Source organism: Cebus imitator, unplaced genomic scaffold (assembly GCF_001604975.1).
Source record: "Cebus imitator isolate Cc_AM_T3 unplaced genomic scaffold, Cebus_imitator-1.0 Scaffold108, whole genome shotgun sequence".
NCBI classification, from domain to species: Eukaryota; Metazoa; Chordata; class Mammalia; order Primates; family Cebidae; genus Cebus; species Cebus imitator.
Genome location: NW_016107423.1, coordinates 3,792,591 through 3,819,429, shown reverse-complemented (window position 1 = coordinate 3,819,429; position 26,839 = coordinate 3,792,591). Strand labels below are relative to the sequence as shown.

Sequence of the window (26,839 nt, the reverse complement as noted above, 5' to 3'; positions counted from 1 at the left end):
ATATAACGATGCTTGTTTTTAATAAAAATTTCCACATAAAAGCCTTGCAAAATGGACAGTCATATATATTTGATTTAATTTAAAAATGTACAATGTATTTAAAGTCACACAGAAAAAAAAAGAATGATTAACTGGCATTTTGGGGTTTTGCATTGATATGATTTAATCATGAATTAGCATTACTCCTTTAATTATTTTACTGAACACCTTTGTGAAATGAAAAAAATACTGTTCATTAAATCATCCAAAATGTGAGATATTTCCAAAGTAATACTTGTTAGGTTCTGGTATACCTAGATATTTATTTACTAATTGTTTTGTTTTTTTCTTTAGGATAGTTGATATTTAGTAAATACACTGGTGCTATAATTGGTAGGGTCCTTTCCTTTTCCAGCAGTGGTAAGTAAATATGTATACTTGTGTGTGTGTGTATATGTATATGTGTGTGTGTGTGTGTGTTTGTATGTATGTGTATATATATATATATATACTTTATTTTGCTAACTATGCTTATAAGAATTTATCTTAGAAGATGAATATTAAATATTGCAAGCCTATGACACTAATCTACTGAAATAATAAAAGTGAAACACAGTAAATGAGATCTCAGAAACATGCTACTTCATTTAAAAAAAAACTTTTTAATTAAACCATCCAATTTAATGCTTTTATATGGCACTTTGGTTTTGAAGGTAAAGTGATCTAGAGACAGCTGACAAAGAAATTATAACTGCAATTCCTTGGTGAAAATGTTAATGACAGCAAAATATTGTTTAATTAGATGATTGCAGCATCTGGATTAACACTCTTTAAGAGCGATGTTCCTGTGCTTGTCTGCTTCTTCACACTTTACAGACATTTTGTCATCTCTAGGTCATTAGGAAAGAATTTTTAATGATTTTTCTAGAAGCAAGCAGTTCAAGTTACATCTAATTAGACGACAATAATAAGCCCAACACATGCAGTAGCTAAATATATACATAATTAACCAGGGAGGGCTTGTTCATCACAGAGTAAAAAAGTGGAAAATGCTAAACAGGAGAAAAAGGTTGAGGTTGGAGAAGTCGTGCTGAATTTATTAGCTGATCAGATGAAAAACAACTCAAAATCCTTAAAAATAATTATCCAGTCTAACAGGGGATCATTTATACAAAGCTATGTTAGCAGTCACTCTCCTATTTTTTAAAATGCAAGAACGCCAGATTTTAACATCTTCTCCATAATATTACCTAACAAGGTGTAAAATAAGGCATAGGTTGTATCTTTCAGAACACGAACAGAAATCAGGTCAACCTGGGAACTGGAGGTTGAAACCACATTTTTAGTAGAACTCTAAGTATCACTAAGATTATTTTACATAATCATCTAAAATTTAATGTTCTTTGAAAAAGAAAACCAAGTGTTTCAAAAATGGTTAAATAATTTATGCCATATTTCTTATTTGGAGTCTCGTGTAGTTTTAAAAGTCATGCCTTCAAAGAATGGTTAGTGAAATGGAAAAAGTGAAATGGAAAACAAACCTGTATCTATTGCAGGTTCCCAATGATACACCACACACAGAGAAAGAAAAGCAGAAAACTCAGTCAAATGTCAACTGTGATATTTATGGTTAGACTTCTGAGTGGTTTAATTTTTAAAATTATCCTTTTTCATATTGTCAATTTTCTATAATGAACATTCATTAAATTTATAAATAGAATAAAACAAAGCCTAAGAACAAATTTATGGAATTTTAGATGTCTTTTAAATGTTTCCTGAACATCTGACAAGCTTCTTTTACTATGTAAAGTATCTTTACAAAATTTACTTACAGTAAAACGTGTGTTTATTTATATGCAATTATGCATATGTACATATACCACAGGAGGGTGTAAAAAGTCTGCATAATTCATTAATACTATGATACTGAGACCATGTGTTTTATATAGTCTTATTAAGAAATCCAGAGTCTTATTTAGAAATCCAGAAAGGAGAACAGTGAAATTGGTCAAGTATGAGCGACCTCAAGAAACAGGTCATAAAATGTACTTTATATTTCATACTAAAATAATATTTTTGGGAAAAAAGATAAATCTGAGAGTGTAAGACAGTAACCAGTAATGTAAAGTCCAGTACTGTTTTAAGCGAAGTCTTAGAAATATTTATAGAATATTTGTGGAAAATATTTATAGAAAATAAGAAATTTATTAAGTCACATTGACCTATATTTTTAAACATGTGAAGCCAGAAAAGATTGTTTCATCTTCTCAACCAGATTCCAATTCTGTGACACTTATTTTTAATCCAAGAGGTTTAAAGAATATCTCATCCAGTAATTTTAGTAAATTTACATAATAGATCACAAAATCCTACAAATATTTAAAAAGAATAAATATTAGGTAACTTTAATTTCATGGATATTCACCAAGCACAACTTTTTTTCTCATTGGGAAGATAAAATGCACATAAAATGCTAAGGATACCCTAATATAAGGTTAACATGTATGATACTGACAGTGCTATATGAAGATTAATGAAATTATTTTTAGGTAGGTCTTTTAAAGAATATAGATACAGGGCAGTAATTCTCAAACTGTGGTCCCTAGATCAATGGCATCAGCATCAAATGGGGACTTCTTAGAAATGCAGATTTTTAAGGCTCAATCCAAGCCGATTGAATCAGAATTTATGGGGGTGGGAACCAAAGATCTGTGTTTTAGCAATCCTGCTTTGGATACACTGAAGTCTGAGAACTGCTAGTATGGTGGCTGCTGGGAGCATTGATGGCTGGTGGTGGTCAGCTATGTCCATCTCCAAGAATCACTATCATTAGAAGAAAGCCCCCAATCCGAAGTCATGTCTTTCCCAGAAGTCTGCATCCAGTGACTGCAGAGTGGACGTATTGAAGGCCTGGCTCCCTTCCCTTAAGCCAAGACAATTTTGAATGATTACCCCAGCCCCAGGGACCCCATGGGATCTACTGAAGCCTTTGTCACAACTGCACTGCAGTCTGAATCCTCCTTCTGCCCAGCTCTAATTACTTCACTCCCCCACAGATGTTGATCCCAAGGCCTTTTCCAGTAAACATCCTCAAGCAAATCTCTGTCTCAGAGTCTCTTTCTTTTGATCTAAAGCTTAACTGAAAGAGTGCTACCTTCTACATTAAACATAATAATTCCAGGTCCAGATCTAGTGCTAGAATATCAGTATCCACAAAGGTTATGACAGTAAATAAACTTCAAAGGGTTAATTTGATGAAACATAAAAGAAAATGAGAAAATTGTTTAAAATAATTATTTCAGTTTTAAAAGCAGTTAATAAGTTAAGGCTGGTGATAGGGGTGAAATTGTGTGGTACCATGAATATCCTGATACAGTACAATGTAGTACCTGAATGAAGACTCTGGAGCTAAACTGTCTAGGTTTGAATCCTAACTTTGTCACTTATTAGCTCTATGACTTGGGTAAGTTATTTAACTACTCTCTCCCTCATTTCTTTGTAAAACGGGAATAAGAACAGAACTTAACTCAAGAGGCTACTGTGAGGGTTAAATTAGCACATACATATAAAGCCCTTAGAACACTGTTTGGCACACTGTAAATCATTCAACAGTCATGAACTATTATTTACTATTTTTTTTCTGAGTTTTTATTATTAACAAGGAACTATTTCAAAAGGAAAAATGAAACAAACGAAAAAGTAATAAAAATACTACTATTTATTTTTTCTAAATCTTGATATCAAATACAAATTAATGTTTAAAAAATATTATGACAAAATATAAGCCAACCATTTCTTGGCTTTAGATTACCTAAAAAACTACAATTTGTCGAAAAGAAGAATCATATCCTATCTAGAAAGGATAAATCTTAAGTTTCAATCAATCCACTTAAATAAATATTTCCTGAACAATTACTGTATCCCTAAAACAGCATTATAAAGTAATATGATTATTTTTAGGACCCGTGTTCATTAAAGTGATACCGGCACAACTTAACATCTTTAGAGCATCCTTTATTTTAGGATCCTAAGAGAACTCTGAAAGGTGATTTGATGAGAAGAGATGCATCGATACACCCTGTCCACCAATCAGGATAACAGGCAAATCTAACAGCTGCACTAACAAGTATTCAATCATGGCATTAATGAAGCTTCTCTAATAAAACCATCACCGATGTCTTGAATGCTGGTGCTCAGTTTAAACTGGCACTTCTATTAAAAATTTCAGAATAATGGCAAAGGAAGAATTAAATTAATAAGAATATATCCAGGGAGAGTACCTCAGGATATTCATATTCATATATTTTTTCAATTGTCATTCTACTTATTAAGGTTTATTTTGCATGAATAGTCATCTACATCTGACAAAATCCTTGAAGAGTTCATTTAAAGCTCATCATTTCCAAGAAGGTTTCCTCAAGTAAATTATTTCATATTAACATCTCACTTCTCTAAACTTTTATTACACTGAATGGCACTTAATCCTGTGCTTTCTTGTATGTTTTAAATGTTTTATATGCAAATCTTGTTTGGATAATTAGATCTTAAATGGTTAATGCGATTGTGCTCAAACTTTCTGTATCAGAACCAAGTAGAGGGCTTGCTGAAAGGCAGGTTGCCTGCTTCTGATTGAGTAGGTTTGAGGAGGAGTCTGTAGATCAGCATCTCTAACAAGCCTCCAAGATAATAATGCTGGTCAGAAGACTACAGTTTGATAACCATGGAACTAGAGCAAATTACAGTGAAACTTTATTTGTATAATGATATCATACAAAAGTATCTTTTATTCTCTTTTTGCCATGCCTGCTGCCACCACTCTCATCCAACATCTTCGCCTCACATTTTCTCCTTGGAATGCCCTCTGACTACTTTCTAGTGAATTCTTACTCATATTTCAATTCCCAATTTACATGTCACCTATGGGAAACTTTTTCTGATCTCTTAGTTATAAATAATGGCTTCTAGATTTGACTACCTCAAATGGCTTCGTATATACTCCCATTGTAATACTTTTTATACATTATAACATTGTAGACAATTTTATACCTTCTAATACCTCTTAGTGGAATTACTGGTATACATGTCTATTTCCTCACTATATTTTGATCTATTCAAAGGCAGAAACCATACGTTATTTGCTTCTGTCATCAGAGTAAAATAGAGTATGTGGTACACAGTAAATATTCAGTAACCATTTACTATTTCTACTGTGATACTCTTGTGATACTCTCCTTATAGCACTAATGTTAAGAATCTCAATTTTGATTTATGCCATACATAATTATCAGTTTAATTTTCCTAAAACTCCACATTGTATTCCCTTCTATTCCAAAACCATACTGACTCCTGAAAGTCTCTTTATAATCTAGCTCTTATCTAAGGCTTCAATATTATCTATAATTCTCTGCTCCAGACAAAGTATGATAATCCTGTCCACTGAATATGCCACACATATACAACAGGCAGAAATTTGTGAAACTCTTCTCTTTTTTTCTTCGCAAACATATCTTAAAATACCTCCCCTCTGCTGAGCTCTTGCAGCATTCACTATAGCGATGATTCAGCATTTAGTATCAACTGTCTTAAAATGCTCTCTTATTTACGTGTATTTCACTTATTCATCTAGACTGTGAGCGTTCTGTGTTCCTAGTCCCTATTCTTCATTTTTATCCCATTGCTTACATTAGTCAGGCTTTAGTGTTTAGTTATAATAATTGCAAAGGAAGTACCCAATAATTTTTGAAAAAATCAGTGGCCTATATAATCTTTATGTTATAAATAAAACAGACTTCAACGATTCAGGAAAGAGTAGAAAGATGCGTTTAAATTTCCCTCACAATCTGCATGCTCTGGTTCACAAACCCAAAGATCACCCCAAATAGGAAAAAGCGTACTAGGCTCTATACTGCGCAGGTACAACTTTAAGAAGAGATGACAATGTTATCTCTATCCAGAGTGAGACACAGCAGCCTTTCCAGAGTTGGACAAAGAAAGAGACTCCCAGGAAGTAACAGGCATGAGGTGGATGGTAGTTATAGGTGGTACTGTACTACACTGTGGGAAACTGACCTGACATGAGTAAAATGTAGTGGGAAGGGATGGAGACTAGAAGAGGCCTTTAAAACAATGAACTAGAAAACATTCCATCTAGAGGCTGGAGAAAATCTCATTTTAGAATAGAAAAAACATTTAATATGAAAGCCTGTGAAACTGGAAACTGAACTGGAAGTGAGGTATATCACCCTGCCCTCCAGTTTTATATCCAACAGCTCCAATTAGCTAGCACAGCCAAGGGAAAAAATCATTAAGTCCATCTAAGGGTAGACATTGGGTCTTGATAGGTCTCTCAAAAGCAGATAATATGAAAACCTAATACAGGGAAGATGAAAAATATTACAAAAGAATGTACAGAAAACATCATCCTGAAAAATCAGATGAGGATCCCTATAGCTAAAAATAATACACTGCACGAATACATAATTTCAATAGTTTGAAATCCGTCTTAATTTGCAAAAAGACATAGACCCCAGAGTATAAAGTTAATAATAATCTGGATTCTGGCTAGTAATTTATATTTACAAAGATAAGCAATGAATGAGAAATAAAATTGAGTTGAAGTTTTTGTCTTACTTAGGTATGATTTTAAAATGTTAATTCATTTGTGAGTTCATATTAAGAAATATATAGTTTATAAGACTTTTAAAATGCAAATCTCTAGGAGAATTAATAACAAGATTTTTACATTTTAAATCACTATAGTAGTGAGCAAAAACGTATTTGTATGGCCAGAGAACAAACAATATAAAAAGCAAGAAAAAATTAAAAAATAATAGTTTAAAACAAGATGATACAAGACCAAACACACCAGTTATTACATTAGGTGTAAACCTATTAAATATTGCTACTGAAAGATTAAAAGTCCAAGATAAAGTTAAAAGTTAAAATTCAACTTATGCTCCAAGATAGAAAGTTGGCAGATCTGGGCTTCTATTCCTCTTCTCTTTGGTGTTGAAAGATATTTTCTTTCTGAGACACCACACTATTTACTTAAACATGCTAATGAAATTAAGTTCTTTACATTTCAGATGTTTAAATTCATTCTATTGATAAAGTGCTAATTAAATAGTATAACACATTTTTTTTTATCTTTGAGGGAGTAAACACGTTTGTTCAAGATACATATTATGTGTGTATACTATGCATATGAATAAATGCATGCATATATGAACATATATACACAAATGTATTGGAATTAAAATTAAAACGCATTTTAATATATCAAATAGCTTTATTCCATTTTGCGGACAAATCAATTTTTCTTATCTATTTAACACATACCTATATTACCCATATTTAATATATACCTATAGTATCCATATTCACGCTTATGTATGATAGATTAAAAAGGGGTAATATTACAGTTATATTTTTTAAGTAATAATTCAGAGATGAACACTGCTCTAAATACACAGTTTTGAGCATTCATTCATAAGAAAACAATAATTATGGTAGGCATATTTATTTATGTTGGTTATTTAAATTGATCTAATTGCAAAAACTTTCAGTAGAGCCTGGCAAACTCTTTCTAATTCAACCTGAATAAGAGCTTTTGGAGCTTAACTTAAGAAAAAAGATGAAGTACTTAAATCTCATAGACAGGTTTAACCACCGACAACCACTGATTTAGCAGAAAACAATGCCACTAACTTCTTTTGATTTACAAGCATGATACTGTCGAGGTTGATGACAGTTACTCATAATTTAGCAAATGTAATCTGATTTTGTATTTTTATTTGAAGATTTTAAGAAAAAAGATGCTGTAACCTAATCATGCCATAATCCAGGTGACATCTGTACTAGGCAGAATCCTGTTGTTATTCTCCTGTCTAGCTGCTATCGCTGAGAATGACAAAGTAGTGAAATTACTTTTCCCATTATTATTTCCAGACACTCTGGCAATGGTTTGTTGACTCTAATAAACCTTCAGACAAAGCTGTCAGCAAAGGAAATGGCAGAAGGAGAGCAAGAAAAAGACTCTTCAACAATAAATGCATCTAAAAGTTTGGTATGAGCTTGTACAGTTTCTGATAAAATTTAATGTGAGTGCTTCAAAATTTACTCTAATGCTGCATTTGAATTCCATAGAGAAAAAATATATCAGGCCACAATACCATGATTTTGATGAACATAAATATATTATTAAAGAATGAGACGTCTTACCTGCAATAGTATTAAGAAACATCAAATATTCGAAGTTTGAAATTTCCCTTCTTTGCCAGCGCTGAGTCATATTGGAAGATTTATAAAGCTGTCGAGGAGTGGCCAATGATATCCTCCTAGCAAATAAGCACACCGTAACAAACACAGTCTCTTTAATTCATAGTTTAAAAAAATCTAATATAAACTAATACATTGGTTTGATACTTAATTTTAAATAATTTATGATGTATCCTTCTTAGTTGAATTAGAAAATACATTTTAATTGTAGAAATTAGCAATATTTGAGAATTCTATTATAGAGAAGATGCACTTAATTACTCAGGATAAAATAATCTGAAAGCAATCTTATTTGTAAAAACAGCTGCAAATGAGTATTTTACAAATCAACAAGAAAAAAAAGTAAAACTATATTCAAGACAAATCAAGTAGCTTTTAAACAACACAGCAAATCTGCTCCATGTTAACTAGCTAGGTAGGTAGGTAGTTGGGTACCTGCTTACACGCATTTGACTTAATGTCAATGAACTTCTTAGACTCGCCATCATATACAGAGTGTGCACACATGCACAGCCTCTGCCCATACAATATATATCCCTGTAATGATGTAAAATATAAACAACTGGGAACTTTGAAAAATGCATGGGTCCAGAAGAAGAAGGGACATAAGAACAGCCTAAAGGAATAAACTGTGATAATTGGTGCAAATTATGAAACTTTCCAGGTTCAATGTGTTCATCTAAAAATAATGAAAGTGGTTGTATTTAGAAAAGTATGACAAAGCTATTGGGTTTTTAAACCGATTGACAGAGGTTCTCAAGCTTTTTCAATTCATGGCACCTTTAGTATCTCCATAGTTTTTCATTTCTCTTGCTCCTTGGCCAAGAGAAATATCTTATAGTTCTGTTTATTAGGTAGTTAGCTCTAAACAACTCAATAAATATTTAACATCTTAACAACTTAGTAGCTATTTGAAAATATAATACTCATAAACTTAAAGAGAATTATTTATATTTCATTCTTAAATAACCACATTTACTAATGGGGTGTGTATGCCTGTTGGACACTGCACAGCTTCTGAAACCTTGGAATCAGATCTGACACTACCATATTCATTTCCGTTCCACACTGACTTTTTATGTGGTTCTTGTTTTTGAAGACAGTAACCACCAAACACCAGTTTCACAGAGGTGTCACTGAAAAGAATTAAGCCTTATCTAATCATTCTAAGTTGAAACTTGGAACTAACTCAAGCATATAGATTTTGTGTGGTATCTGACAAATGTTGATGTTTTTCCCTAAAAAAAATTAAAAATGCCCTGCAGCAAACCTGGGAATTCACTGTGATATCTCAGGACTCCTTGGTGTCCAGTTTGAGTACAGAGTTAAGGCTATTTCTGTTACTAACGGATTATTAACAAATATTTCTATTCATATGGTATCTTAATAGGCATTGCCTTGTATGTAGCACAAGAGATTATCAAAATATCTCTTGCAAAGATATTTTCCCTATTTTATGGTAGATAAGAGTATATTCTGCTTGAGTAGTGTCATTCATTCTTTCAACCAGTATTTACTGAATTCCTACTAAGTGCGAGGCTTGCTTATTGTTACTCAGCTGTGGCAGGTTTAAGTCTAGATGCAGTGTCTCCCCAGTGCCACGTGGTACTTCTAAGGATGCGTATCTCAGGAAGTATATAAAACTGAGTCTGTGAGAATATTATTAGGAAACTAATAATTAGTTGGGCTTTTGGTGGGCGGAAACAAGTCAAGGACAACAAAAGGATGTTTGAAGATAGAATGGCATTACGGATTACAGAGAGGCCAAAACTACTGAACCTCTCTTTTGTTTTCAGTTTTCTTATGAAGAATGAACATCCAGCGGGGCATGGTGGCTCTTGCCTGTAATCCCTGTACTTTGCGGGGCTGAGGTGGGTGGATTGCCTGAGTCCAAGAGTTCCAGACCAGCCTGGGCAACATGGTGAAATGCCATCACTACAAAAAATACAAAAATTAGCTGGGCGTGGTGGCGCATGTCTGTATTCCCAGCTACTTGGAGGGTGAGGTGGGAGGATCCCTTGAGATCGGGGAGGTCAAGACTGCAGTGAAGCTGAGATTGCACCATTGCACTCCAGCCTGGGCAACATTAAGTGAGACTCTGAAAAAAAAAAAAAAAAAAGTTCTAAAAGCCAAAAAGAGACCAAACGTGGTTAAAAGGGAAGCAATACTCATAATAGTTAAGAAATATAATAAAAGACCTTCTGATTGTTTTAAATGAATTCCAGTCCAGACAAGTCAAAGAATACTGAGAGAAATTATACATGCCATACAGAAATCCCTATTAGTAATCTTTTAGGAATCATGGTCATTGAGAAAGATGCCAGAAGACAGGAGATTATTCTTAAAAAGGAAAAAGTTAGACCTATTCGTAAGTTCTTAATGTCAATTCCTGAGTAAATTCTTGAATTGATGATTAAACAAATAGTATGTAAGCACTTGGGAAAGGAAGTAATGATTATTATGAGTCAGCTTATATTCAATAAGAACAAGTCTTGCAAAACTAACCTCGTTTTCTTTGATAGATTAAATGCATTTTTCTTTGACCTGTATTTTATATAAGTGCTTCATTATCTACTAATATCTTAATCTTGTCATTCTACTAGCAAATATCCTGAGCATGTGCACACATGCCAGTGAGTTGGTCTTACACTGTAAGCTTAAGAAGAATGGATAAGTTGCAATACAAGGTAACCTCAGCTGAATAGCACTTAAAAAGCACTGCTGCAATTAGGCACTGTGCTAGGTCTTGTAGATTAAAGGATAAATAAAACACAGTCCCTGTCTTTCAAATGTCTGTAGCCTATTTAAGGAAGGCTAGACAAAGATTAGCTCTCCTCTCCATCCACACAGTGCTGTGCAATAATTCTCAAGGACATAACAGTCCATGTGGTTGACACTGTTGTATCTACCTAAAGTCAATCTCCCTTTGTTCTTTATCAATAGAAGTCCTCTTTTGTTTATGTAGGAGCTGGCAAGGAATCAGAATTTATATTCTCCATATATCCCAAGGAATGATTGGGCTAAGCCAACTAACTCACACCTTTTTTGCAGTGATAATTTTAGGGATGGGAAGGTGAATCTATTCTGGCCAAAGGAACTTGAGATAAAGATTGCTTTAGGCTTCTGAGAAATATATTCCTTCCTAAAACAGAGAAGCTTAAAGAGAAATCCTTTGTGTCTTTTTCCTACTGTAATTCAGTTGTGTGAACATGTGGTGTCTGGAGAATTAGTGGTGATTTTGTGAGTACAAAGCCAACACAGTTCTGACATCATTGAAGCTCTGAACGAATTCTGGCAGCACCTTAACTCCGGATCTTTTATATTAAACACACACATCAAAATACCCTATTGTTTAAGCCTTTTTCAGTCAGGTATTCTGTTACTTGGAGCCAAAAACAGATGAACTGATAACAGCAATATATATAATTACTATATTTTCTACTTAGATTAGTATCTTTTAATAATACAAGATCTCAAAATGATTCTTCTAAAATACCAAGATGAAAATCTAGAAAATGTGGTTACAACTATACCATAATTAATGATTATTACCCTCAATAAACTCTAAGGGTTTTATTGCTTTAACGAAGAAGCATTTATATATAGCATTTACAAAAACATTATTTATATGCTATTACATAGCAATTACTCATTTATGTTCTTGAAGCTTTTGGTATGTTTCTTGTAAGATTTCAACAAGCAAGAATGTCTTAATTATATGCTAGCTATGATATGCAATCAAGTTTTTTACTTTCTTATTTACATGTATTAAATAAAATTCTGCCCTAGCCATTCTATCATTCTCAAAATAGCTATTTTCATAACCCTTATCCCTACAAATAACCTTCAGAGCAAGAAAATTCTTTGGTCTCTGAAATAATTATAGTGTTATAACCACATTTACATTGCTATCATATTGAGATTGAAATATATTAAGAAGCCATTGATAATGTGTAATATGATATAATTACCTGGCTTGTGGCAAACCATAGCTGGTCCCTACTCCAACCCGAGGCAAGCTATAGACAACCTTTTTTACTGTTGCTTGATCAGGGAAATTAAACATAACTGAGGCTGTGGTAAGAAGAAAAAAAACAGGAAAGTTAGCTGTCAACTTTATAAATCATCTTCAGGTGCCTATCATGATTTAATTGTAAAGGCAATAAGCCTTCATGGAAAATCAGCTTTCAGTTTAACTTCATCCATGAGAAACCTAGGGTTAACATTTCAAACAAATTCATTCTTTTTTTACTTTTTTAAAAATAATTTTTTTAAGCTAGAGTATATCAGAAATACAGTGGGAAAAATCAAGACATTATCATACCATGTAAGTAAATAATATCTAAATATGAGCACATTGTCTTTCAAAATATTTAAGGGAACTTACTTCGGTTTGCCATAAATACTTCCAAAGCAGTGTTTTGCAGAAGGTAACGTCTTGAAAATACAGCTCGTATCTCGCTGAACATCCATTTTCCATGAAGTCCCTCAGTGTATGCAAGAACCTAAAGTAAAAACAGTTTAAAGGGACATGTCAATCAATAAAATACGAATTTAAGACCTACTCTCACAGTATCTTAGTAAAAGTCAGAAAATTAGAAATGAATTCATGGTCTATCACAACATTGTCAATAATTCGATACTTTGTATTTGCAAACTTTCTGCCCTTCTAAATTGTCTTGGTTGGCTCTTGATGGAGTAGAAAAACTGTATGTTCAAGGAGACCCTGTGACTTAAAACCAAAAATATATTCTCACTTTTGGGTCTTTTATATAATTAACTAGACCAGGTGACCACCTGTGAGACATATATTATTGGCTCTTTCCATTATCGTTTCTCCCCTTTCTTCCTTGCTTAGTGGAAGCCCAGTTATCCCCAGAGTGTCCATAGAGTCAACCCCAGTCAATGGATCATGGCTGGTCTAATTCAGTGGTCAGCAGACTTTTCTGTAAAAGGTCAGAGAGTGAATATATTTAGGCTTTGCAGGCTAGATGGTCTTACCTGCAACTACTCAGTTTTGCTATTGTAACATGAAAGGAGCCATAGACAACGTGTAAATAAAGGGGTATAGAAGAGTGCCAACAAAATTTTATTTACAAAAAGTATGAGCTGGGTAGAGTCTGGCTGATGATATTCCCTGCTTCCCCAAATTCCCTAGTATATTTGCTGGAGGACATTAGGCCAAGCACTGATTAATGAGATCAAAGCCAAAAGCAGTTGAGGATGTTTGAGAAAAGCTGATGAAGTGAGTCACATGTAGCTGGCACACCCCTTTGCCCTTCTAGCTTGAATGGAGATGTGATGGGCTGAAACTGTAGCAGCAATTGTGTAACTATGAGAGGACGGTTAGTTCTAATATTGAGCTACTGAAACAATGACAGCAACCATCCATATCTAGACTCTGGTTACCATGTATCTAATCTGTATTTGATTAAGCTACTGTCCTCAAGTCTGCAGCAAGCACATTCCTTCCTGATACACCAATTTACATTGACAATTCATAGAGGCTTTGTCTACTTGCTTTGGTATATGCTACTGTACTTTGCTTTGGTGGAAATGAAAACAGTTACCGAGTTTTACATATATTATATTCCTTAAGCTTTGAAAACAAGTTATAAAGTTCCTTTTTACATTTCCTTTCTCTAGGAAATATACATGTGTATAATGTTTTGGACTTTAATTTTCAAAAATCCCATTTTGTAACCCTTAATTCAGTTTCTGTCTTTCTATAGACATTAAAAGGTTTCTGGAGGCAGTCAGATGTCTATTTAAACCCTAAAACACTTTGGAGTCATTCAGATTCCTATTTAAATCTCAGCTCTGCTATTTACCAACTATAGGATTTTGAAAAAATTATTTAACTCCATCTGGTTTTTGGCACCTGAAAAACAGTGATAATGATACCTAGAAATGGTTAGTTTAAGCAGAGACAAAGAATATGAAGTTCATGGCTCTGGCTATTAAGTTCCGTTCATGAATTTTTATCTCCTTGTTGTTAAGCATCATGTGACAACTGGTTTGGTTTCGAAATGCATTTTGGTTTTTAAAGACATTGCACAAAAGGGTTATAATAACTTGTCACAATTTATTCCTATAAATTCTTAGCTGGCTATAATGGTTTCCATATTTGAATTTCATAGACCAGCGTAAGTTTTAAAAAGGAAAGGAATGCTGATGCAGGATTAACATTTTATTTTATTCTGTCAAGTAGAAAACTTTTTAAGACTACACAGCCACAACAACAAAATCTATCTTCAGCTATAACCATTATTTCACTAAGAAAATAAAAATATTATGGCCATTTAAAAAAACAGTAAAATGAACATAATATCAGAAAAAAATTACAGATCTTCTCACGAAAGCTGTGTTGGCTCCCTTATACCAAGTGTTACCACAGAAAGACATCTGTATCTGTATTTCTAGCTCTACATATGTATACACACACAGTCATATTTTGACTCATCTGGAGCTATGGTATAACGAAAATTTGACAAAGCATTTCCTTCCATTAAGCATGTTATCAGTTTTTATATTATAGCAAGTAGGTGGCTCCAAAAAGCATGTTAGTTTGACTCTTTAAGTGCACAATGTAAAACTCTATTTTATAATCTGTGCCAATTATTAATTTCTGGCCTTCCATGTCCAAATTCATCCTTAATTGCTTGCTCTGTGAAAATGAACCTGTGCCAGTAAAATATTTTTCTTTTGCTACCTAGCATAGCATTAAACTTTGTCAGGAAAGCGCACTGAAGAGGCCACATGGGAGAAAGGGTTTTTGTTCCTCTCTGTTCTGGTGTGTTCACTCGGCAGGCTCCTGTTGTCCGGCACTGGCTCCTGGGATGCATGATGCCCCAGCACTCAGTGACCAGCAGTTTTCTCAGTACTCCCCTCGCCTCGAGCCATTTTGTAGCACAGTGTTTCTGGTGAGACACGTCCCATCAATGGTTTCACCAACTCCCTGGATGGTGAATTTTTGGAAGCTTCCAGAAGGCAGAGCTCCAGCAAGTGACTTCTCTACCATTCAGTGAACTACAGCCATGCCTTCCCCAACAAGCCTGGGGGTTTCTGTAACAGCCCTCAGGGTACTGGCTACTCCTCATATGTGATATTCTTTAGAGTTATCTTTATTTCTTAGTAGCCATTCCCTTGTTCCTCCAATCTCCTAGCATAATTTATTTTTTAATCATATTACACTTTCCCTGTCTAAATTCCTCTCTGATTCCTCTCCGCTGATTGGATCCCAACCAATACACAAAGTTTTCCTATCACCATTCTCTTTGCTCCAGCCTGGGACCATAATGGTCCTCAGGGACCCTCTGCAGAAAGAAAAAAAGAAACAAGATCAGTTAAGCTTGAAGGCAAAGAGGACAAGGAGAGATAATAAAATTAAAAGAAAATGATTTTTCAAGTAGCTTCTAATTGGCTTAAGAAGCAAATTCTGAAAGACAGATTCAAAGCTGTTTTGAACAATGGCAGCATTATTTAAATAAATGTATAGCTCTTACCAAAGAGGACATGGGAAGAAAAATTATTTATACATATGTTCATATATGCTTTTCAAAAAATCTGCCTGATTACTTTACAATAACCTCTGTTATATTTAAGCATCTGAAATCTTAAAAGGGCTGATGAGAGACAATGCTCTGAGCTAGCCATAATTCCCTGCTAGGAATTATGGAGCCTATGGCCATTTTCTTTCTTTTTTCTTTTTTTTTTAATAGCAAACTACCTCCTGCTTTCCCTGCTTGTTTCCTTCAAGACTGATTATGAAATAAAATTATCCTAAAATTTCTTTATTTAAAAAAAGTTTCATTCCATAATACATTTTTATATTTAAATAATTTTTAGATCTACTACTCTCAGCAGTCTTTTCTGATGTGCAATTTTTAGATCTACTACTCTCAGCTGTCTTTTCTGATGTGCAATTTAAGAGTTATCATGTAACTCTCTTTTCTATTTTATCAATTTGGTGTCTTTTTTTTTTTTTTTTTTTTTTGAGCCGGTGTCTCATTGTGTTGGCCATGCTGTAGTGCAGTGGCGCCATCTCGATTCACAGTAACCTCTGCCTCCTGGTTACATGTGATTCTCCTGCCTCAGCCTTCTGAGTAGCTGGAACTACAGTGTGTACCACCAAACCTGGCTAATTTTTGTATTTTTAGTAGAGATGGGGCTCCACCACATTGGCCAGGATGGTCTCAAACTCCTGACCTCAAACAATCAGCCCATCACCTCAGCTTCCTAAAGTGCTGGGGTTACAGGCATGAGCCAGCATACCTGGCCTATTTTATCATTGCTTTAATTCTGCACATGAAAATGATTAATTTTCTTAATTGTTTTTTGTCTGTCCCCTCCCTGTGATATGAAAGTTCCATGAGAACAGTACTCTCTCATCTATCCTATTCACTGTTCAATACATGGTACCTAAAATAGTGTTTGGCACATATGTGCTCCACATACATTTGTTTATTTAATAAATCACAATGGGAAACTGATAGAAATAATACACATGGGGAAGGTTCTAAAGAAATCTGACAAAATGTGTGCATTTTTGACTCCTCTGCTAACCCGAGAAGCTCTCTCTAATGTGGCCTTCAGACTTCTCATGCTTATGTCCTAATGGTAGAGTCCACCAAACACCTCTACTGACTTTAATCAAGAACCAAAAAAGCAATCTAAACAGAGCTGGTTTCCCTTTTCTAGTAGTTTAATTTGTACTACCATAGAACTTCTGACTGGCTTAGATCCCATTCTGAGAAGACACTACCTTTACAAAAAAGGATTCCTTGACTCCAAAGGAGTTATGGAAGGGCTTTACGCTAAGCAATTTTGACCTGATGTTATAGACTTATGCCTCTCACATGAGAAAATGTATATTAAGGTGTGTCAAAGAATATCATCTGTACTCCTCTTGAGCATCAGTTTTATTTCTGGTAAAACACTTTTGTAGTAAAATTAACACGGGCTGGATAAAATGCAAAAACGAATGAACTGTTAAGATAAAACAGTGGTACTCAGATAAATTTCATCACTGTGGCTTCCGTGGACCATACCCCAAGGTTCCTTGGCCCTGCTCTGCTCACAGGCAATGGGAAAGTCCTGAAGCTTAGCAGGAAGGTGGCAGAGTGAGATCTGAGGTACAGCACTAGGGAGGGACATGGAAGATAGAGTGGAATGCTGTGGGACGGGGGTGCAGGGAGAATGACTGGATGGGATGCTACTTCAGGCAAGTGATGAGGAATTAATCTGTATACATTCCGTACATGTAAAGGAATATCAATCATAGTTGATTACTACATTTATGGCACATGTCTATAAAAATCTGGGCATCAAGCCCAGGTCTAAAAAATTTGGGCATCAAGCCCAGCCCTGGGTATCAAGCCCTGATACTATAAAATTGTCTGTTTTATTTATACCTTTACTAGTTACATAATTTTCTATAAGTTTAAGGAAATTCTGTAATAATTCTTTAAGTTTGTTTTTTATTATAGTCCAAGATATTTTTCTAAGTCATTTGAGTACTTTCACGTATACTTGAGGTTTGTGGTTTTGTTTTCTTTCTTAAGCCAAGCTTCCCATATCATCTAGCTTTTGCCTGCCTATTTTTTCAGATTATTTAATATACAATGAAATCTAATCAACAAATACTATCCTATCCAGTTTCATTTTCTGAGAACTGAATAAACACAATTTTTGAAACATCATATAGATCATAAGCAAGAATATTAAAGCATCTTGACCCCAAATCTTATGGAACTTTGTGATTTTCTTAAGTGACCAAGGAACTATACTGAGCTAATTGCTTAATATCCAGAAGAAGTGAAAGGAGAGAGTTCATGCCAGCTTTATGCCCTGAGGCCTGCCCCATTCATTTATGAACTTTTGTTCACTTATGAAGTAAAGTACACAGAAAGTACATAGAAACTAAAGTACATACAAAGTAATACAACACAAATGTCATAGAAATCCCTTGTAAACCACCTACCCAAATGTGTGCTTAACACATTATCTGATGATCATGTTGAAAAAAACAAGGCTGCTGTGCACTCATGTGTATCATACATGTATGTGCTGTCAGAAATATGTAAATGGCTGTCAAATCACAGATGAAAAAAGTTTCATCTTTTTTTCTTTTTAAGGAAGCGAAATATTGTGCAACCTAAAAAAGTACTTGTTTAGTGATAGCTTTGCTGATCTCTAATCATCTAACACATATATTAGCACAAGTATTACAAATTTTTTTCTTTGAATATGAAAAATCTAAATTTTGTTTCCAGTTGAATTTCCTATTATGAATTGATGAAAATGCTGCAGAAGGCTGGGCAAACTCTTTTCAGAGTTCCTAAGGTTGTCATATTCAATTGACACTTGCAGTTTCATCAGTTTAAAGGGCTTGTTGTGGTGCAATTTAAAGTTACAAATCCCTGTTACTTTTATAATTCCATATGAAATTGAAATCTGTGGCAATGGCTCAGGATTATAGCAAATATATTCAAGTAGAAGAGTTCAAAAGAAATTTCAGGTTCACACTCATATGTGATCATCCATGCTGTTTTTGAAACTGTCAGCTGAATGGAGAGGATTCCAAGACCCTGAGGGAAAGTCGAACTACAAGGTGGTAGAGGCTTGACTTCAAAAATGACCACGTGGAAGACCACCTCTGACTGATACCTGCTGTGTGGCACATGCAGTGAGGATGTGGGGAGGAACTATGGAGCACTCTCTTCCCACTTCTCACCACATGTCTTGGTAATGCTATTTTCCTATCAAAGATGTGGAGAAACACAAGATAGTGCATGTTCTCTTTCCCATCTCCTTTTTCACATTGTCATTCTCCTACTTAAAAAATAAAGTCCAGGCAGGGTGGCTCATGCCTGTAATCCTAGCACTTTGGGAGGCTGAGGTGGGCGGATCATGAGGTCAAGAGATTGAGGCCATCCTGGTCAACATGATGAAACCCTGTCTCTACTAAAAATACAAAAATTAGCTGGGCGTGGTGGCGCCTGCCTGTAATGTAGTCCCAGCTACTTGGAAGGCTGAGGCAGGAGAATTGGTTGAACCTGGGAGGTGGAGGTTTCAGTGAGCCAAGATGGCACCACTGCACTGTATACTGGCAACAGAATGAGACTCCATCTCAAAAAAGAAAAAAATAAAATAAAATAAAATAAATGGTATTTCTCTATGGTATATTGATTGGGGTGTAAGATCTGCTGAGGGGTAGAAGCCTCAAATGGGATGATTCAAAATACCTGATGGAGGCATTGGAAAGTGAATGTCCCCAGTGACTGGACTGAAAAAAAAAATCCTTTTGCAAGTCATATGTTTTCCCAGTTCTTTACTTTCAATGAGGAGAAGTCGGATCTAAATGGGCTATCGATTGAGAGATAATTAAAAATAATTTCTGATGATATATCATTATGTGATATTTAGCACACAACTTGGAAGTAGAAAACATTGAGTAAATTGCTCTAATACAACTTCGACATCCTATTTACTTATGTGAACAAGATTTTTCAACACCTCTATGAAAAAGAAAGTTACAAGTAGCTCTAATATTGATTCCTGTATTGTTCTAGAAACAAGTAATATTCAAATGTGGATGTGTTAACTATTCATCTCTTTTAAGAGATGAATTTCTAGCAGGGCGCCATATCTCAGCACTTTGGGAGGCCAAGGTGGGTGAATTATTAGGTCAGGAGACTGAGACCATTCTGGCTAACACAGTGAAACCCCATCTCTACTAAAAATACCAAAAAACTAGCTGGGCGTGGTGGCACATGCCTGTAGTCCCAGCTACTGGGGAGGCTGAGGCAGGAGAATCGCTTGAACCCAGGAGGCAGAGCCGAGATTGCGCCACTGCATTCCAGCCTGGCCAACACAGTGAGATTCCGTCTCAAAAAAAAAGTGATAAATTCCTAATATAATTTTACTTTTATGCTTGATAATTATTTTTCAAAGTTCACAATTTATTTATTCTCTTGTATGATTGTATGCTAATAGCATTAGTAACAATTTATTTCAGAATAAAAATTTTAAATACTTAGAATTTTATGATCTCAGGAACCTAAAAAGTTAAAGTTTTAATCAGTAAGTATATCCACTTTTTTCAGAGTAGTATAATATAGTGATCAAAAAAGACTCACAAGCACAAATTGTTTTAGATTAGGTAAATTTGGGGGAATGAATTGAAAGGAAGTATAAGTTGAAAGAGAAATTATATAAAATGTTCATTTCAAAAAAGAGCTTATTTGTATATTTTAAAACAGATAATAATAGTAATCAAATCACTATTCTACTTGATATATTTTATTCTACTGGATATATCTGAAAAGTATTATAACAATTTTATTTTAAAATAATAGTATTTAGAACATACTAGGTATCATGTCTTTTTAAAGTATTTAAACTTATGGAAAATTTTAATTGTTAACATGTGCAACGTGGTATACAGCTTTACAAAATTATTTTACCATACTGGTGAAGAAAAGAGAACAACTGCTATAGGCCACTCCTACACAATAAAGAAATCTTCAAATATCTGATAGAAGAGTTTCACTTTAGCCTTTTATTCAATTAATAACAAATACAATCATCAAAACAAAATTGTCAAGGGCAGGCACTATAGTCAGTAAAATGTAATATGGACCAAAAGATTGATCACAGAACCAAATCATTTCCTAAAACTTACATGGAAAAGAATTAATCCTGATAAAAACAATTCAGTAGTATAAAATTGAAAATGGGAAAAAATGGAAATGTTTTAACTGTGAGGCAAACAAAAATAATCAAGAAATAAAGCTGGAAAAATGGTTTCCAGAAAATATATCCTCAATAAAAATTAAACAATGTTGTTATAATTCTGAGGTTAAACATTCCTAAGCACAGCCATTATTGGTACACGGGCATATGGGTATACAGTAGGGTCAAAGCATCTTACGATTAGGGAAATTATAGGCAGCTCATCCATAGAGGACTTCTGATTTAAAAACTTGATTTTTTTTCCCTCTAATTCATCAATCTATGAACCTGCTTATCTTAGACTTAAGGCTTCCCCTGGGTCTACCTCTCTTATTAGTTGTGAGACCTCAGGTAAGATACTTAATTTTTGATGTTTCAGTTTTCTTATCCAAAGATGGGGAAAAAATAATGGTGCCTAACTTCCTGGGGTCGTTGCGAGATTGAATGAGATATTAGCAGCTCCTTTTAAAAAATGCTCAGCACAGTGCCTGGCACACAGGAAGTGCTGAACAAATGTTAGCCTACTATGGCAATTATTCCCTACCTTTTTGTGCATGTGGACAGACACACACACATACACACAGACACCCCTGCGGATCTCTGGTTCTCATCTTTGTCGATGACATCACCAAAAAGGATGTAGAAAATTTGGACCACAGCATAAAACCTTTTACTGAACTAAAAGCCACACTTATTGTTTCTTTAACAGTAGTTTGTATTCTAGACGTTACTGGAATCTTAGTACTAATCTCTTAACTATGAATCCCAGTATTTGGGACATCAGCTACCAGTCCCATGATTAGTAGTGATAAACTGTAAGAAGGCTTCTTTTTACTTTAAAACGAGCCCATAATTAGGTCAGCTCTTTTCTACCAAGTGTCCTCATGAGTTATCAATTTTATTTTTCTTCAGTTATTTTCATTTAACAAATATTTATCAGCTGACCATTATGAGCCAATGTTGAACAGGAGAATCAGAGCTCCTGATCTCCAGGAGTTCACAGTCTGGTGGAAAATCACAAATAATGGAAAAAGGCAGGGGAGTGGGAAAAAGGAAGTCCCAAGCAGAAGGAACAACGCATATGTAAACATGTAGTAAATATACACAAACACAGTGCTGAGAGGTGGGGGCAATGGGCCCAGACTGTGTGCATATATTGTAAGGGGCCAAGAGGTGAAAAATAAAGTAAGAACAATAAAGGGTGAGTGGGCAGCAGGATATGGGGATGGATCTCATAACCCACATTAGAGTTTGGACTCTGGTCTGAGAAAAATGGAAAATGGAGAGCCGCTATAAGATTTTTAACAAAGCAAGAGGTGATACAATGAAACTTGCACTTTTGAAATCCTTGCTGTGGCTGCATGTAGATGCCAACTGGACTACAGAAATGCAATACTGTTCCAAATCTATGTAAACGGTATCTTATATCCATTAGTAAAGAACCAGGAACTACTCAAAACAGAATTATTTGTACTTCTTCTTACATTGTGGCAGGTACTTTTAAATTGATCTATCTTATTAAATAAATGCCCTAAAAATATACTTAATGAGCATAGAGACTGAGTTGTATTCTATTTTTGTATTCCTTATAGAACTTGAACATAGAAAGAACTCAATTTTTGTTGAGTAAAATATTTTAAAATTTAATTTACAAACAAACTGAGTTGCAGCTGAAGTCCTCTGTGTCTACTTCATCTACTCTCAAATCATCGTAAAACTGTCAAAATTAAAAATGATGCTGGCACAGTTGCTTCATTTTTGTTCTACTCATGAGAGTGTCCTTATGTGTAAATATTGTATCTTTGGCTGTGTTTCCTCATTTTCTCAAATTTGGCATACTCTAAAATCTTAAATGTTTCTCTCTGCTACTATTTTAAAAAGGGATGAGGTGGGGAGACCAGAACTCTATACTACTGAAAAGAACCAAATTTCTAGTTTCCAGTATTTATTTTCATTTCTATACTGAATATACTAACTTCTCTTTGCATTATTCTGCATACTGCCAATTTTTAAACTAGTTATATTTATGTCTTCTCTCTATAGACTGACTTATTTTCTTCCATTTCAGATCATTTGCAGTTCTGGGTTAAAGGTTTTTGTTTTAGCTAATTTGGTAGTAGGGTCTGGTTTTATAGATATTATAAGTTGTCAAGGCAAATTATTTTCTCTTTTTGAAAATATTTCATATTCAAATTTTAGATACAACCAGAATGAAACAAGATTATAGGGTAGAGCTTCAGTAATGATTGTTGCAATAGTCAAACATGCTTTAACTAAAAAAAAATTTTTTCTTTTCTCTAGTTAACATTTCTTTATGTTAAGCTAGAGAAAACTGCATGTATTACAAATACTGGTGCACTTTTTAATTTTAATATATCTTTAAAAAATTCATATCCTAACGTCATGAAAATCAAAATCATAGAACAGTTTATGCATATTAAGCATATACACTATGGTACACAGTAGGTACTTAAAAAGTGGCAAATATGATTATTAAAAGTAGAATAAAATCTCCTATTTAGCCACAATGTGCATTCTGCCTCAACTTTTTTTTTTTTTTTTTGAGACAGAGTCTTGCTCTGTCGCCAGGTGCCAGGCTGGAGTGCAGTGGCTGGATCTCGGCTCACTGCAACCTCCGCCTCCCGGGTTCAGGCAATTCTCCTGCCTCAGCCTCCTGAGTACCTGGGACTACAGGCGTGTGCCACCATGCCCAGCTAATTTTTTTGTATTTTTAGTAGAGACAGGGTTTCACCACGTTGGCCAGGATCATCTGGATCTCTGACCTTGCGATCTGCCTGCCTCGGCCTCCCAAAGTGCTGGGATTATAGGCTTGAGCCACCGCACACGGCCTAGCCTCGCTCTTAAATTCTAACCATCCTGAACACTTCTCAGCTCCCCAGCATGCCATCATGTTCTGCCACACTTTTGTGCCCCTGCAAATTTCTTCTGACTGGCAGATCCTTTCTGATTTTGTTTTTCTGATTAACTTCTACTAATGATTAAGCTAGGAGACCCTGCTGCTCCCACTGAGACCCCTGAATCTTTTTATAAAAAGGTACCCTGTACCTTTTAAAAATATTTACCAAACTATAATTGTTGGTTGACTTCCAGTGTCTCCCACTAACCTATGAACTCACTGAGGGCAGGAATTCTGTGTATTTCTGCATTCTTCCTACCAAGCACAGAACCTAGCACATAGCAGTAATTTAACATACTAATGAATTACAAATATTTTTCTTTATTTTTATTTAGTGATAAACACGTGTAAAAAGTTTTTGATCTACATGGTCTATAATGATTGAAACCAACCATATTAAAATATTCCAGAGTGATTCTCAATTTGTTATGGACTGGAGAGAACACGGGTGATGCCCTCTTCTGAAAAGTTCCTTTATACCATGTTTATTACCAATGATGTCACCACCCTGGATTGAACCAGGGTGAGTAGCTAATATAAAGGTACAGGTTAAGCATCTCTAATCTAGAAACACAAAATCCAAAATGTTCCCAAATAGGAAACTTTTTGAGTGCTAACATGAAGCCACAAGTAGAAAATTCCACAACTGACCTCATGTGACAGGTCGCAGTCAACAGGTAGGCATGTGACATACTGTTTATTCAATGTCCTCATGGAGGTTAATGTGCAGCATCCTACCTTCTAATCAAAACCGAGCACAGCAGGTAGAGACTGAAAGCCTGCACTGTCTGTTGTTGCTGCTGTTTAACAGCTGACCCAGGTATTCTGTGATGCTACCGTGCTGCTGTTACACTGAACACATTGTTTTTACACTGTTAATGGTGTGTCATTTTTTTTACTGTTATGTACGTATTATGAATAAGTGTAAGGAAATGCTTTCTTATCAGTAGCATATAAATTCATTGTCAGAAATGATAACGATGTCACATAACCACAGACTGTCCACATGAGTGGCTGAGGTAGTGACACCTTTGCTTTTGATGGTTCAGTATACAAACTTTGCTTCATGCACACAAATATTGTATAATACTACATTCAGGCTAAATGTATAAGCTGTATGAAATATAAATAAACTTTATTTTTAGAGGTAGGTCCCATCCCTGAAATGTCTCATTATATATATCCAAAATGTGAAAAAAATTCAAAATCTGCAACACTTCTGATCCCATGCATTTGAGACAAGGGATACTCCACTTGCAGTCATCTAAGTAGGGTAACCACAGCCTGATTGTGAAAACTATCAGAGCCGTGCGATCACAAATTTGGCTGGCTGATCCAATCAGAGAATATCTCTTCATTTTTGAATTTGAGATATTCAGAGACAGCCTGAACAGGACAGTGGGAAGAAGCCAGAAGACAGCAAGAAAGCAGTCAATAATAAAAATCATAAGGCAGCAGGAGCTCTGAGGAAGCAGAGCCAACACCAAAAGAGATGGGATGGGGTTAGTGGTGCACACAACAGGTCTCCTGCTCCTGATGCATCAGATTCCACTTTGCCCTTGAGGTCAAGCCACACTGGCTTTCGTTCAGTCCCTTGTTATATACCGGTTGTTTCCTGTCACAGAGCCGGTGCACATATTCTTCCCTTTCTGGAAATATCTTCCCTCCCCTATTTGCCTAGTTCACTTCTACTCACCTTCGAGGTCTCTTTTTGCTTCTATTTTTGTAACTGACCCCCCAGCTAGGTAAAATCTCCCTATCGTAGTGCCAATAGGAGACAAATTACACTCTCATAGTACCTATAGGAGACAAATTCTCTTCACAGCACTTACCACAAATGTAATTTTGCAAATTCATTGTATAGTTTCATTTTTAATGTAATCTCCCCCACTAGACTATAATCTTGTTGACCATTTGTTTCTTCTCATTACTGTATCTCTATTACTTAGCACAATGCCTGGTATGTTGTAGAGACTCAGTAAAAAATCTGTTGAATGACTGAATTAAAAGTTATATATAGAATCTGATTTCTGATTTTATTCTTCTGATTAATTTCTATTAATGATTAAGCTAGGAGACCCTGTATATATACAGTTATTCTGTAGCAGCAGAAGTATAAACAGAGTAATTGGTGCTATGTCAATAGGTGTCTATGATTTAGGGGAGAGAAAAAAACATGGTTTATTGGAGCTTAAATAAAATTCCAGCTTCTCAGAAGGCCTGATCAAAATTTCCCATTTTATTTTATGTTGCTATCAGTGTGAGAATGAGGGCAAACCAAGGATCACTGAGTAAAGACAGGCAGTGCACCTCGGTTCTTGACAGCATCTGCGACCAGATGAATCAACCTTGGAGGTCACCAGAATCCAGGACTGCCTATCTAACTATCTGTCTGTCTATCTATCTATCTATCTATCTATCTATCTATCTATTATCTATCCATCCATCTATCAATCCATCATCTATCTATTTTTAATGAAGCCAGCCTATCTATCTTCCTATCTATCTACCTATCATCTATTTTAATGAAGCCAGCCTATCTATCTATCTATCTATCTATCATCTACTTATTCATTTTTAATGAAGCCAGTTTAGTTAGAGTATCTGTTATTTGTAGCTGACAATTTTCTAATATAAAGTGTTACTGGCTGGGTGTGGTGGCTCACGTCTGTAATCCCAGCACTTTGGGAGGCTGAGGGTAGATCACCTGAGGTTGGGAGTTCAAGACCAGCCTGACCAATATGCAGAAACCCCATCTCTACTAAAAATACAAAATTAGCCAGGTGTGGTGGCGCATCCCTATAATCCCAGCTACTCTGGAGACTGAGGCGGGAGAATTGCTAGAACTCGGGAGGCAGAGGTTGTGGTGAGCCAAGATCGCACCATTGCACTCCAGCCTGGGTGACAAGAGCGAAACTCCATCTCAAGGAA

At 35.1% G+C, this 26,839-nt stretch overlaps 1 protein-coding gene across 12 annotated transcripts in view; it reads right to left on the bottom strand.

The window, feature by feature from the left end:
* The window catches only part of NBEA (neurobeachin), a 707,023-nt gene that overhangs the window by 106,297 nt on the left and 573,887 nt on the right, over positions 1–26,839 (bottom strand). For all 12 annotated transcript variants that reach the window (XM_017537954.2, XM_037741813.1, XM_017537951.2 and 9 more), the window contains 3 exons: positions 12,644–12,761; positions 12,228–12,330; positions 8,200–8,315 (listed from right to left, as the gene is read on the bottom strand). In XM_017537954.2, the coding sequence (XP_017393443.1) occupies positions 8,200–8,315; positions 12,228–12,330; positions 12,644–12,761 (337 nt within the window). The remainder of the gene's footprint in view (positions 1–8,199; positions 8,316–12,227; positions 12,331–12,643; positions 12,762–26,839) is intronic.